Below are 15,747 nucleotides of genomic sequence, written 5' to 3'. Positions count from 1 at the left end.
AAGCTTTCTACTTTGGGAAGCCTCAAATGCAGGAAAAAAGTGAAAATAACAATGAATTTGTATAGACAGGTGGCAAATTGAAGAATTAAACACCATAAAGTGTCTTAAAAATGTATTGGTCCAGCAAGCTTTGCCAGAATAGCTTCATTGCTCTTTGGCATTGACTCTGCATGTCTCTGGGAGTCTACTGGAGGGATCAACATCCTTCTTCTTAAATATATTCCCTTCAGTGATGTCTTGATTAGTCCAAAATCTTCCATAGCTATTTAACTCGGTGTAGATCTGGTGACTGCAAAGGCCGTAGCATAAGTGCTTTCAAACCACAGTTTGTTTTTCATAGCTTTTTATGTGTCCGCACTGCAGGAATGAGGGACCAGTGAAATTCTTAGAAGCCAGTTTTTTGGGTATTTTTAGACTTTAGGCCTCAGCCACACATGGTTAGAGAGCCCTTGCAATCTCCATTCACTGGGGAAAAATGTGTATTCCCCAACCGATTGGCGAGTGGTTGCCTGCTGCATGGTACTACACTAAAAACTGCCTTGTGATTGCTTTGATTGTTAGCAGGTTGCCATTGTCGCTAATAGTTTGCATGGAAGATTACAACTTTTCTCCAAATTCTGACCAACTACTTGTCGATTGGTAGTGAAAGTTGAAAAAGTGTGATACAAACCAGAAACAGAAGGCCTTCCCTTTAAAAGTAAAAGTTGTGCACCTAAAAGTTGATTGCACAAGGTGCAATCTGTTGGTTGCAACGGTAAGGCACAACTTTTACCGTTCCAACCAACACATTGCACAAGGTGCAACTTTTGCTTTGAAGATGACTGGTCTCTGTTTCCAGCTTGCATTGCAGTTTTTGCACTTTCACTACCACTTGGCAAGTAGTTGGCTAGTGTTTGCAGACAAGTTTGCATCTTCTGTGAAAAGTAACATGGCAATCTCCTAGCAACCAAAGGAAGTAAAAGGAGTTTTTTTTGCAGCACTATTTACTTCTTTCTGACCAATTTCACCAAGTTAGCCTGGAACCTTCAGGAATCGTTTTCCAGACAGTCAGGAAATATTTATGTTTCCCTAGCGACTGGCAGCTGCCAGGGGTCAGTGACCATTCTCTAGACCTGTATGACTGGGGCTTTAATGAACCAACATGCAGTGAGGAACTAAAATGTGATATTCACTCATCACTGTGAAATGTTGATGTCTTTGCTGTCATTTTCTATTGAATTGCTTCTTGGCATCTACAACAGTGAAGCAATGTAGAGAGAAAATGAAAAGAGTGAACTGGATTACAAGGAAAGCCACTTACTGGCTGTCTAGCTTCCTATGGGTGGTGCAAAATGCAAACAGAAAGCACCCCTTGTATCCCTAGTGGGTAGTTATCTCCAAGTAGTCCCTAGAACTATTTGGTCCAAAAGCAGCTTCTCCGTTTCATACTCCTCAAAGTATTTAGTGGCCCCTTGTGTCCTGTTGACGGGGACAAGATCATGAAAGAGGCCACCATGAATGGTTTTAAACCCCTTCTACTACATACCTACAATAAGGAAAGAGAGTAACTTCCAGAGATTTTGTTTGTAAAGACATTTTCCTTGTTCAGCAGCTTCAAGTCCAATAGGTCACTGTCATCTAACTACAACAAACAATTTTTATTGAAATCTGTTACCTGTAAAATTAGAATTACATGCAGCAGTCCAACAAAAGCTCACCTAATTCAGTCTAATTTACCACAAATTTTCCTGAAGGTCTGTTCCTCTGTGAGTACACATCTTGCTGTCAGGTAAAGTATATTAGGAATTTTGTAAAAGCCTCGTCATGATTTAGTAGACTTTGGAGGTGATTACGTACCCCTTATGAGCTTACAGCTCTTAGGACATTTTAAGCACTGTAAGAAATTGCATTCACCAGAGCACTGGTCTTGAGAAATATGCCTCTGATAAAGTCTCAGGTCAGTAAATTCTTTTTTTTTTCTCCAGTCTACACGTGAGTACCTCGGCCTCGTGGGAACAGCACAGCTTTCACTCACGCCGTAAAACCGTCAGACATAATGCCTGGCTGAAGATATAACACGCGGCATTACATACATGAGTCTGGCTTTAAATCTTTGCTTTAAATACCCTCCTATTTCACATGACAACAAGCACACTGCATTCTCTACATTCCTTCATGTGTGCTGAGGATTATTTCAGTGGCCTGTCATTAGAACAAGGTCTATGTGATGACAACACTGACTTAGGTAGCTTTACTTCACTTTGATGTGGCCTGTAAATATTTCCCCTGACATGGGGTTTTTTTGCAAAGAAGGTTCCCCTTTGTGCAGCAGTCGTAATCATTATAGGATCGTGTTGCTAATGGTGTTTCAGAGACAGATGTTTTATACCCAGACAGTTTTCTTGGCTGCTTGAGAAAAGGTCACACATTTTAGTCGATTTCTTGAGTGCTCACGGTGTGCTTGTTTAGAACAGTGGTTGCCAACCTTTTTATCTTTCATATATACTCGAAACGTCTTCATCTTCAGCACCCTTCATGTTCAGATGTATTCATCATTTTCAGCTGGATATAAGTAACTTTTAGCTTAACATTCATCAGTTAGGGTTAGAGAATAAGAAAGTGCACCCTTTTTCAATTCAGCATAGTAAAATAAATCATCTAGTCCTTAACAGGTTATGGGAAGGACTTTACTTTAACATCAGCTTTAATGGTGGAAAACTCAGGACAGAGTGAACTGGACTGGAGCCAACGGAACAAACTGCAAAACTCACTGGATCTGAAAAAAATTGCAGACAATATAAACACACTGAGGTGATTAGGGAACATGGAAAACACCGGGGAAACACAGGTGAACCTAATCGTGAGCAAGTGAGACAGAGGAAGCAGCACAAGAGACAAAGGACCAGCAAAATTAAACAGAAAATCAACAGGTCAGATAGAAATGCAGACTTGACACACGAGACAAAACACTGGGACTCAGAAAGTCCAATAACTGAAACCATAATATAGAACTAGACACTATGACATTTTCAGTTTCTTTGAGTATTGCACAATCTTACCTTGGGATGAATTTACTGGAACATTTACTCCTTGGAAGATTGACAACTGTCTTGAATGTTTTACTCTTGTAAATAATCTTTCTTGCTGTAGAATGATGGACTTCAAATTGCTCAGAATGGACTTAAATCTTTCCCGATTGATGCTTCTTTAGGGTCATTGGTGATAAATCTGTGATTTAACCTAGCTATGTTAACTGTTAAACTGCCATACATAATTTACACCTTTTTAATATAATTTAAAAGTAAGTATAAAATTCTTAAAGTAAGTAAAAGTACCTATTTTAACTGTTTGTCCATTTTAAGCTAAGAGTTTTGAGCATTTAACCATACGATTAGCTGAAGCACCCTTTTTACCACAGCATATCCATTTTAATTCTGTATGCATTTGTTTTCACTCCTACCAGTGCGTAAAACCTTTCTGTTACAGCTGACTTTTTTTTCATCTCACAGCTACATGCTTCTCTCCATTCAGCCATGCGGTTAGGACCAATTCAGAGTACAAACATGAGTAATCATTTGCCATGGTTTTCACTATTGTTTAACTGCTCCTGGAGCAAACAGTAAATTTAACTTTGGGAACTTAGCTGAGCACTAATGGCCCTTTCGCCTTGGGTGTGAGTGCCAGTCTGGCTCCATGCTGTGGCACTCTGAGACTGACAGAGGGCTTTAGGGCACTGTTGTTAGACACTGTAATTGGTTGCTTTCCAAACATGAAAGATTTGTCATGCCGATTAAGTCAAAATGGATGATTCCAGTGATGAAAGAGATGATGGATTAAATCCGCGTTAATGTTATTTTGTTGTCTTTTTTTTTTTTTTTAGCGTGACAGAAATTGGAAAATGTGCCACCACACTATTAAGCATTGATCTGTTGTCGTGCTTTGGCCCTATTTGCCTAATGGTCACCAGAGTGCCCTTGAATGCTAATTCGGCAGGACATTTGGACCTTTGCCATGTTCTCCTGGCACTGGTGCAAGGTGCTCGTGATGGCTGTCTTCGGATGGCGGTCTCAGATGTGAGATTAGGTGCAATAATTGCTTCAGAAGCAGCAGACAAAACAACCGTTCTTACTGTATTTAGATCAGCAGCCTCTGAACATCTGGTGAATTTGCTCCCACGGCCACAGCTTAAAAAAGCCCATGTCGTGATAACAGAAGTACTTTAGGTCTGGTCAGGCCCCAAATGTGGTTCACAGGGAGGTCAGAATCACTCTGTCCTCATATTGCTCAATTCAAATTATTAAAAGGGCTGTGTTACAGGCTATGAAATAGTTCAGTGTTTCATGTCTGCAAAATCAATAAGGGCTTTTGAAAGCCCAGAGCCTGTGCCAAATAGTTGTATTTGATATGATTGTGTATGTGCTTTTCTACAGCATCATATGAATTGCTTGGGGACCATCATTGTTACTCACCAGTCATGTTGTAATGGCATAGCTTTGTGAATCAGGGGAAGACATGAAAAATACTGCGCGTAAATAGAAGTAGCATAATGAGCAACAGAGTCCATGCAGTGATGAAAATGAGGTGTTTGAATGGGTGAAACTCAAGATTTTCACTCAGGAGACTGGGGTTTGTGTCCAGTAAAAACAGTTTCAAAGCTCTTCTTTGGATGTTGGCTTTGTTTCATTCTGTGTCAAGATGATCCCACACTGCTTCAATGATGTTGAGGTCCGGGCTCTGGGGATCAATCCATGACTGATAGTGTAAATAATTTGGCATACCTCAGTCTTTTCTCCCAGTTTCCCTTCCTTAAGAATGGCTTCTTGACAGCCACCCCTCCACTGAGACAATTTCTGATGAGGCTTCAGTGAACAGTAGATGGATCAAATGTAGGTCCGGATTCATGTCCCAGGTCCTGTGTCAGGTCTTTGCTGAATTTTTTCCTATTACTGTTCATCTGCTATAGTTTTTTTTAGGCCTGACACGTCTTCTTTTGTCCTTGTCTTGTTCAGCTTCCCTAGTTTTTTCTAAGGACACACTGCACACCATGCTAATATGTGCCAGGTTTTCTGCAAATAGCTCTTTGGGAATCACCTTGCTGGTGCAAAAATACTATTTTATGCCTGTGAAACTATGTTATCTTTGGCATTTTTCAAAGATTCAAATAAAGAAACAGGAACAAATGATATTTTTTTGTGACAGGCTGCTAGTAACAAAGTGCCGACATTATGTGAACAGTACATACAACACTGGTTCATCCCTTGAGTGAAGTGCCTTTTTATGCTAGAATGATTCATAGGTCAGTGTTTAGTGGCTTAACAACCAAAAAAATAATTCCTCTGAAAATGGTCAGATACAAGGACTGATTTAAAAATGACCATTTTCCATTTTTCCAATGACTGTTTTTGAAAGGCCATCAGAAAGCCTGGATAACTGTTACTCAAGAGCACTTCAAAAACCGACAATAAAGTCTGGCTGCTTGGAAGCAAAATATACAGAAATTAGTTATGACTCAAGACTTTTGCACAGCTGTGTACTTGCTTTGGGGGAAAGTATTAAATGTGACTTGCTAACAAAAAGCCCTCAAGTCGTTACATTGTGACATCTTAACAGTGTGACTGGTCAGTTGCAATGATGGTCCTGGGGCTGTGTTAGTTTTGACCAACAATGTGATATTAGATCATTTGTCAAAGAGTAGGTCATTTTTGAGGTTTTGTTGCTGTTTTTGGCTGATTATGTGGGATTTCCCAATGTGTTTCCCCTGAAAAGTGTATTGTTATGATATAGTGTATCACTACAACAATAAAAATTGCCATATCGACCAAACTTGTCTCCTGTGGACACCACTGGGCTGTATTTTATCATCAAGGGTTTTCCGCAAAGATTGGAAACTGCAGACACAGTTTGTTTTTCTTTTTTTTTCTTTGGATTCTGGTCTAAATGTGACTTTGTGTTTCACTGAAGGGATTTATTTTTGCTAGTGACTAATTAGAGAACTGAGATTACGATCGTTGCAAGGGGAGTTATCTTCAGATGTAGGCGAGGGAGCTGTAGTTGCGGTAAAAGCAAAAACAAAGGTTTTGTGAGCACTTTGGGGCAGTATACAGGATACAAAAAATGAATGGTTTGCAGATACTACAACCATTTTCCTCCTCCTAGACTGAGATTCCTGGCTTAGGAACTTCTTCATGGGAATCCCCATTATTCAGTTACACTCACAGCATATGACCAGAGTGTCTGGAAATCAATGGAGAGCATCTGTCCCACAGAGATAACCATTTACCCAGGAGATGCAGCGTGAGCTGTCAAGCTAATATCTAATTAATTAGTCTTAAACCTCACCACACTGATCTGATAGCACACTGTGTGCTTTGTTATGTACTGTAGGTAGACCCTGACTATCTGAAAACCCAGATGTTTGAAGTGTGGTGCCCTCTGTATGTGGCCTATTTCTCACAGTTACAGCCCCCTTCTGCTGTATGATGTCAGACCACTAAGAAGCAAATCATTAGGCCAAAGCCAAGAAATCCTAACATCTGTTTCTTCCATTCTGCTCTCAGCCTTAGCTCATTTTGTCTGTGCTGTAACTCAGTAGCGCACATTTTGTGAGTGTGGGCTATTCCCAGCTGACATTACACTGCCGGGCTCGCTTCTGGGCCAGCCGTTAGAAGTTACCCAGAGGTGCTTCTGGAATTACACATGGAGAGGGGATAAGAAGATAAACTGAATAATCACACTTTCTGAAAACTACTCCTGATGTTCTTTGACATTTATGAAGGCAACACGAGCATGCAGTCTAGTCACGATTTTGCACATATTAATTTAATTTGTGTCAGCGTTTGACTCGACTGATAATATTTCGGATTCGACGTGAGCATTTGCACATAAACTTTTCTGTCTCTCGGCAGGAATACATGGATGCCAACAAATGCATCGATGAACTTCTCAAACAGCTCGAGGAGGAGCGTCGGAATGTCCGAAGGTAAGAGGCTCTCAAGACTTTCAGGCAGATGTTTTACGGCCTGAGGATATCAGCAGCTGCCTGCAATTCATTTCCAACCAGAGGCAGCAGAACAATGTTGTTTGGTTTTGAGCTCGAGACAAGCTTTGTGCTCAGTTCTTGAGAAATGTTTTTTGTGTTGGGAGCACACTAAAAGTGGCAGACAAAAGGGGAGACTCCGGGCCCAGTTTGGGGTTGACTGGGGGCATTTCTCATGGAGGTCCTTTGGAGCAGATTTGCACAGACAATGGAAATGAAGAGCTTATGGAGATGCCAATCTAATGACCTTGTCCCCTCAATGCTGCTATCATCCTTTCCCTTCCAGCGATGCACAGCCCCAATAGAAAAGAGAGACAATTTTTAAACTTCACCCTCTTTTGTACAACCCTTTCTCCATCTCAATGGAGTGGTATTCCCCTGGCTCAAAGTAATTTTCCCCCTGAGCGAGCAGAGAGGGGCTGGGGGTTGGACAGAGGGGAGCAGGGGTCTCAGGATGGGTGGCTGTGGGGGTTGAATGACCACTGGCCATCCCCTTTACTCGGCCAGGGCAGCCCCTTAATAAAGGAAGTGATGTGTAAAGGAATGACCCTCTCGTCTAAGTCATCCCCACCCCTATTTAAAAGACATCTCGTGAGACAGCCAGAGTGACCTAATAGCCACTTAGATGACCTGTACAAAACTGACCTGAGGACCAAATGGTTTCAAAGCCTTGAACTTGTACTGACTCTAAGTGATTGGAGTGGCTGTCTTAACCACTGTTGTGGATTTTGTATTGCTAGACTGTTAGATACGCACTGCAGCCTTAAACCTTTCTAGGCATGACCCTTCTAAGCTGCATGTGAAAACACAAATGTCCAGTGTAGCCGAATTGAAGTTCACGTGATGTCCAATTGCCCTCAGTTGAGAATATAGCAGATAAATATTAGTTATGTACTACATGTGAGAAAAAACATCTCTAGACTATATTCCAACCGGATCCTTCTGAGATTGTCTGGACGTCTAAATTATGCTTTTAGATAGTCTAATGCTGGAATTGTGCTTTAAGGTTCTTAAGTGTTGAGGTGTAACAGTGTTTTTGTGATTATTTCAGCCTTTGACTAGTGTCTCTTCCTTTTCTTCTTATCTCCACAAGGCATCAAACCTGTTTTTTTTACAGTGTTTTTCTAGCCATTGTGCCATTGTGTAAAACAGTCAGTAGAAGTACACAAAACTTGAGGAACAAAACAAACCAGTAATGGTCAATCTTGCGTTTTCTCAAAAACTACCAATGTACCCCTGCCTTGTAGAACTGACTTTTGTTTCCTTGAGGTTCAAGGATGTAAACTCATGCATAACTCAAAGTAGTTTTCGCCATTTGATGTACCTCTTTCAGCTGGGTGTGTTGATTGAAACAATCGAGGATTAAGACTCAAGTTTTTCATGTAAAGCTGGTGAACTGGTGTCTGGAGGGGAAGTGCTATTTACAAAGATCCCTTTTGTCTTTCTCGGGGTCTAGTGACAGATTCGACTGTGAGGGGCTCTGCATTGTTGCAAGCCTCTAGATGTTGTAAACAAACCAGTGGAACTCCATGCTTTGAAAATTCCTCATCTTTGAAGTTCAGTTTTTAGAAACAACATACCACCAGCCAGGATTTGTTCTCATTTCTTTTCCAGTGTTGTTCGATTCAGAGCAGCGACAGTGATGAATGATTTCACAAAGGCTTTTGTTCAGCTAAAACATAGACCTCGAGTTTAAAAAAAACAAAAAAAAAAAACAAAAACCCCGCCTCCTTCCTCTTATTAGGCAACATCTCACGATGCTGTAGATGTCTCCCTCCACCCCCTCAGAATATGGGACCCATCAATCAGTCACGAGGAGAAAGAGGAGCCCTTACATTCTTCTAGTTCTTTGCATCCGTCCTTCATGACCCAGTGACCTACTACATTCATGTCTCTCATTGTACCATATTATAGGGTACTTTCACACTGGTGAAGTACACAGATTGGACAATTATGGCTGATCTCTATGTTCTATTTCCACATTTTTTTAACCCTAGAAGGCAGATACTGAGATACTTCGATGAGCTGCTAAATATGGTCATCTTGCTGGTACTTTATATTTTGCTAGGAAAATGGGAAATAGGTGCAGGGATTTATCAAAATGTGCAAACCTACATGGAAATGCAGTTTATGAGGCCAAAACAGAGTTTGTACAATTCAGCCTGAACTCTCTTAGGCCCCGTTTACACGAGAACAACCCAGTGGAAACTGTATCGTTTTTCTGTTTTCATTTTCAAAAAGCACAGCGTTCAGATGGAAACGTTTTAAATGCAATCACAGTTCACACGGAACCGCAGGAGACGTTGAAAACGATGTAGTTCCTGTGGAAAAAAAATGCCTAAATATGGAATGCCTCAGATTTCTGAAAAGTCTACGCAGACTAAATGGCATTAGATGAAACCGGAAAAGTTAAAACAAAAAATAAACTGTTTTCTTTATAACACTTTACCTGAGTCTTATAGCGCTCAAAGTGCTTTATGCGACATTCCTTATTTATACAAGAACATATTTTGCCCTCAGATACTTTGGCATGCCGATGGGAACAGCCTGGGATTGAACCATCAACCTTCCAATTACTAGATTACTGTTCTACCTCCTGAGCTACAGCAACATTACCCATGGCCGTAACCACATGATACACGAGGCTACAAGTAGGAGCGCTCATTTTGGAAACATATTGGTCATATTTCAGAGCCTGCAGAAACAACTGTTTCAGATGCTTTACAGATGGTATTGCATGGTGCATCAAAATATGACGGTGCTTTTCTGTGTTCATAATTTCGTCAACCTCCTTCATTATATATTGATGACGATTTGAACCAATGTCACATCTGGATTATTTTGGGAATCACCTCATTGGTGCAAAAATACTATTTTATTTATGTCAAACTGTGTTATCTTTGGTATTTTTCATAGATTTATCAAAAGAAATGGGAACAAATTATGTTTATTTTTTTTTTGTGGTAGGCTGCTGGTGCTGTAACAAATTGCCTCTGTTATGTGGACTGGACTAAAAAATGTGTGAAAAAGCAGCCAATGTCCAAAGAAAAACTTTGAAAGACCATCAGAAACCCTGGAGAACTATTGCTCAAGAGCACCTTTTTTTAAAAAAAAAGTTTTTTTTTAAATGACAAAAAAAATCTGTCTTTTTGGAAGCAAAAGGTAAAGAAATGAGGGGTAGTTCAAGACTTTTGCACATTATTATAACTCAAAGAAAACATGGATGTGATTTATGCTGCTAAGGTTGGATATTTCATTGACGTTTTGCCCCATCTTTCTTGCCAAATTGTAACAATCGAGCTACAGAAGTCTCAGAGCTACAGGTGGTAAGTGTAAATTAATGAAAAACATGGATTTTTAATTACATGAATCTAATTAAAGATAATTTTCAGTGTCAGAAACACCTGCTATATCCTCGGCATCCTAAAGCCCCATGAGTTCACATGCAGACACACAATTGCCATCTCTTGCACTCAGTCGCAGCATCATTGCTCGATGGAGCACAAAGCCCCAGTGGGATGCTGGCCGGCCTCTCCTGCTCGCGCTATTCAATGTGACCACGTCCTTGACAGACGGAAACAAAAGCTCCACGGCACAGTGTCAACATCAGATGGAGCAAATCCAAATTTGGAAACATCAGACACTTTGTACAGTTGGACACCAACCCAGGGTTTCCAGTTATTCATCATTTGTTTGCAGGGCTCTCATTAAACATGATGAAATGTCTTTTTAAAGGTTTACAGTCTCATTAGTGGTGGCCTTGATATGCTGCTGACACACAGTTGAGTCAGAGCAGGTTGGATGTGTTGAGGAAAAGAGTTTATTAAAGTTGTTGCTGAGTGACAGACGTGGTGGTGGTGGTGGTGGGGAACATATGGATGTTCTGCAGTGCTAAAAAGCATGACGGGCGGGGAGTGAGTTTGTGTGACCTCTTTTTGACAAGCTGCTGTGTCAAGGCACCGTGACTGTGTAATCTTCCCCGTGGATTAAAACAATGCAGATTAGATTTTTTTTTTCCCCTCTTTCCATCTCTACTTTCCCACTGTTGATTTGTCACTGTGCTGAGCTGGTTTTTGTTTTCCCCAAATCTTCCTCTGACCTTGTTTTCAGTGGCCATAGCCAGCCAGCTTGGGGTCACATGGCCCAAAGCTGGTCTCACCTGCCATTTTCTGCCTGCTGGAGCAGATGGCGTTCGCCTGTGACCCCTTCCACACCTTGGAGGACAAGAAGGGACGAGGAGGGTGGCTGGTAGGCGGGGAGGGCTCGCTCAGAGCAACTGGGAAGTGGGGAGTTGTGGTGGAGGGGGTGGGGGGCAGGGACTCAGCTGGAGATGCACAGGGCTTAGGACAGGTTGCACAGAGCAGGCGGCTGCAGCTGCAGCCCAATTCGAAAGAACATTAACAACGACATCTGCTGATCAATAAGCTATTTGTCATGTTCATAGAGCAAGGCTGCTTCGAAGACAGCAGAGATAGAAAGTGGAGGTCAGATCAGATGTGCACTTAGGTGGGGGATTATAGCTAATAGGACTCGCTTTGTGTAAGTGAATTTGCCTGTGGGTAGAATTGAAAATGGTCCGTTTTTATCCCGAAGCAGCTCAACATTTCTGCCAATTTGTCCTTGCCTGATCAGACAATATTGGGGTTTTAAGACCAGCTATCAAAGACTGATTAGATGTGCTGGGTTTTTAAGTGTGTGTGTTTTTTAATGTCTGCCAATCATTAACAGAAAGCCCTTTCTTGAGCTGGTGAATTCCAAATGTTCAAAAATTGTTCAAGCTATCAAGTTTTTTGAGAGACTTCTCCGAAGTTTGTCATTTGAAGGACATTGCTGGTACAAAGTGTCCTTGCCTTTCTCCGAGAATGGCGGTGTTAAGTGAGAGAGAGAGAGAGAGAGCTAAATGAGTGAGCTTGTACATACCAGAGACAGAAAGACCACAGGAGCGCAAAGCTGGGAAACAGCTTTACAAATCTGGACCTTGCTGATGTTACTACAAGCCATATCTGGCCTCAAAGACGCCTGTGTGCTGCTGGCGGTTTGAGCAAGATGAAAGGCTGTAATCCTCAGCTGAAGTATGTGGCCAGGCCTGCTCTGTCGATGAGGAGGTGGATAGGGTTCAGCCTCCCGCAAACCCTCCAACGCCCCAAGGATCTGCCGTCTCGCTTGGGCGAGAGCCATGCATTTTACAACTTTAATTGGATAAGTTGACCGGTCTAATGCAATAATTTGATCACGCTAAGCCTTAAAGAGATCTAATACGCTCCCAAAGTATATTTGTGCACCCTCTGAAGTGAATGACTGAGCCTAATCCATCCATTAGAGGTCACTTTATAGCCCAGGAGTCCAGACTCAAAAATATCTTTAAGGAGCAGTTAGTGGGCAAATAAATCAGTTTGTGAAACCCTCATTTAAATCTTCAGGCACTGGTGGAATTCGCTTTTTTTTTTTTTTTTTTTTTTTTAAATTAGTTGGTCTTTTTCCTCAAGACTTTGTTAGTTTTGAATAAAATGCTCGATTAAACCTTGTGCATAAACCAGCATAAACTATGAAACAGCCAATGGTAAAATAACAAACGTCTCTCCTTTTAATGTGTAATTATCTGGTTTTGCATATTATTTCCTACTAAATGGCTATTATGAGTCGTTAGCAGTCCAGTATGTATCACCACTAGGTGGCCGCAGTCATCATCCCCTGATTCAGTGGCTTCAGTCAGCTGAAACGAAGAAGTGATGAGTACAGTGTGGTTAAAAAAAAGTCCCCATTTGGAGGCTGGACTTAACTTTCCCTTTCTTATAATTTTTTTTTTTTCATTTCATTGGTTAGTTTTAGGCACCACAAATGTTTGGTTAGGTTTAAAAAGGATTTAGTGGAAATACAACCCTTTGTAGTGTAACTCTTACACTATGATCTAAATTTGTTCTGTAACATGTGTACCATGCTTTACTTTGTGATCAGATCTTACAGTACATGCACTTCTTCACAACGTCTTCACAAAACCACTAGATTTGTGTTGCTATCTATCACAGATCATTTATTTAAGGACAGACTGCACACCGTACTGAGATGTGCCAATTTTTCAGCTATTAGTTCTTTGGGAATCACCCTGTTGGTGCAAAAATACTGTTTTATGTCTGTCAAATTGTGTTACCTTTGGCATTTTTCACAGATTCAGCTAAACAAATGGAAACAAATGATGTCTTTTTGCATCAGGCTGATAGTAAAAAAGTGCCTAAAGATACAATTTAAACTTGGATCTTGTTGGGTTGTCTGTTATGTGTAGACACAACACTGGTTCATCCCTTGAATTTGGAGCCTTTTTTTAATGCTTGAATGATTCTTAGGTCAGTATTAAGATGGCTTAACAAACAAAAACCATTCCTCTGAAAATGATCAAGTACAAGGACTGGACTGAAAATGAGTGAAAAAGCAGCCAATGTCCAAAGAAGAACTTTGAAAGACCTTCAGAAATCAGAAAGCCTGGAGAACAATTGCTCAAGAGCACTTAAAAAAATTACAAGAAAGTCTGGCTCTGTCGAAGCACAATGTAAAGACATGAGATGTGACTCAAGACTTTTGCACAGTAAAGTAAGCTAGAAGGCGGGTGCCTACTGGCAGTATGCATGAGACTGACTACAATTATCAGCCCATTAAATGGATGTTAACATCCAACTCTGATGTATGGTTTGAAATTGTTTGCTTGTGTGAAGTAGCAGGTCGATAGAAAAGCTTTTTGTTTATGTTGACCTCACTTCACTGTGAACACAATGATAACCTCCCTGAAGCCATAAGTTAAGGAGGTGACGCTGCTGCCCTGTGACACAAATCAACATTTGCTAGCTTATCTTCTCAGAAACTCAGAAACTCTGTCTAGCTGGGACAGTCTTCCCCACCCCCCTGCAGTCCTGTAAATGCCAAACACCGCAGCCCTAATTCATGCACAAAGTCCAGGCCCGGTTAAAATACATGCATCAGTTTTATGGAGCTCATGAGAGGAAAAGGTTAATCGAATGGTTTAATGAGGCCTTTTAGTGATATGCCTTCAAGGTCATTTTCTTAGCTACATTCCCATGTTCTCTGGGTATGAGGACTTACCAGTAATATGGTTTGCCTCCACATATCATTCACCTTAAGTCTTCATGTTTCTGATGTTTTCTGATTGCTTTCAAGGTTAAGTATGATGCCAAGCTGTAATGTACAGCGTCTTTCTCTGAAAATAGCTCAGCCTAATGGATTTGTCCTTTCCCTGTACATGCAGTGTTTCAGTAAACTATTTTCTGCTGTGTCCACCTGGGATGTAGTGGTTTCACAACATGGATATGCAATGTTTTACGGGACTTGTGACACTTATTCTTGGCATTTCGACTGAATGGGGTATTACTTGCATTCCTAAAAGCAATTAGCCACGTTTAAGAGATTTTTCCAGTGGGGTCTTGTGCAATGCCTAATTATGTTTTGCTGGGTTCTCAGAAACTCAATTTAAATGTATTCTACTGTAAAAAAAACACTTCAATTACACATATGTATAATAGTTTCTTTATCTGATTTCAGCTGAATTGTCTGTTCGCTACAACATTCAGGTCTATTAACTTCAGTTGAGTTCTCCACTGTGCAGTGAATAGATGTTTTTTTTTAAACTCAAGATCAGCTTTGGGAGAATGTTATAACTGCTTTTATGCTCCTGAAAGTGTGCAGTTATTTCGACTAATACATGTGCTGCGAAGCGCTCTGGTAAACATCCTTGCTTTAAGATAAGCAGTGCGATAGATCCTGTGTGGTTTTCATTGTTGACAGAACCTGTGTGGTTTTCGGCTGGTGGCAGTCACAGTGGTTGCAACCATGCTATTTACCTCCAGCTCAGGGCTCTTTGGGAAAACATCCTCGTCTCTTTGGGAAACAGGAAGGGGTGAAAATGTGTGAAATTCAAAGCACTGCAGTCCTGAAACTAGAGGTCCTGTGAGTCTGTGATAAGTCATAAAATTGAAGGTTTCTTTAAATAATTTAGAATATTTCAGGACAACATGCTGCTCAGTTTTAGCCAAAAAATTTGGAGTCAGGTCAAAAGTGGAACAGGTATGAAGGTGGGATGAAGAAACAAGAAATGCACAGGAGGGAACCACCTGATCTGACAAGAACAAAGAAAAAGATAGGACTTAATGCAGTCCTTTGAACAACTAAGTACAACCTTACTGCTACTCCTATAGGAAGTAGCAGCCAGGTGCTGCTAATCAAATGCACTTGATTAAGTGTGAGCACCTCTATAAAAGAAGAACTTTTGGCAGTTTGCTGGTCTGGAGCATTTAGGTGTGTTTTTAACACAATGGCACAATCTTCCCAGGAGTGGATGTCCCAGCAAATTCAACCAAAAGTCAGAGGATCTGCAAGAAACCCACGAGCTACATGTCAGACTCTACAGGCCTCAGTTACAGTGTTAATTTCGTTGATGAAATATTTTCATTATAGTTTTCGTCAACGACCCTTTTTTTCATGACGAAAACTTAGTCAAGACGAAAGGGTCAGTTAATTTGGTCATTGTTTTTATCCTTTTAGGTAGTTTTAATTTAGTTATCATCTTGTTTTCGTCATGAAAAAAAGGGTCGTTGACGAAAACTATGACGAAAATATTTCGTCAACGAAATTAACACTGCTTAGTAAGTGTGATAAAGTAAAGTTCATGACAGCACAATTAGATAAAGACTGAACAAGTATGCTTTTTTTGGAAGGGCTGCTAGGAA

The 15,747-nt window shown here is 40.8% G+C and overlaps 1 protein-coding gene across 1 annotated transcript in view; it reads left to right on the top strand.

The window, feature by feature from the left end:
• The window catches only part of LOC115791772 (nck-associated protein 5-like), a 158,108-nt gene that overhangs the window by 23,323 nt on the left and 119,038 nt on the right, over positions 1-15,747 (top strand). Inside the window, exon 2 of the mRNA XM_030746011.1 lies at positions 6,885-6,958. Coding sequence (XP_030601871.1) covers positions 6,885-6,958 — 74 coding nt within the window. The remainder of the gene's footprint in view (positions 1-6,884; positions 6,959-15,747) is intronic.

Source organism: Archocentrus centrarchus, chromosome 2 (assembly GCF_007364275.1).
Source record: "Archocentrus centrarchus isolate MPI-CPG fArcCen1 chromosome 2, fArcCen1, whole genome shotgun sequence".
In the NCBI taxonomy this organism is placed as follows: domain Eukaryota; kingdom Metazoa; phylum Chordata; class Actinopteri; order Cichliformes; family Cichlidae; genus Archocentrus; species Archocentrus centrarchus.
The sequence above is the reverse complement of the archived record's forward strand: the minus strand, read 5'-3'. Positions and strand labels throughout refer to the sequence as shown.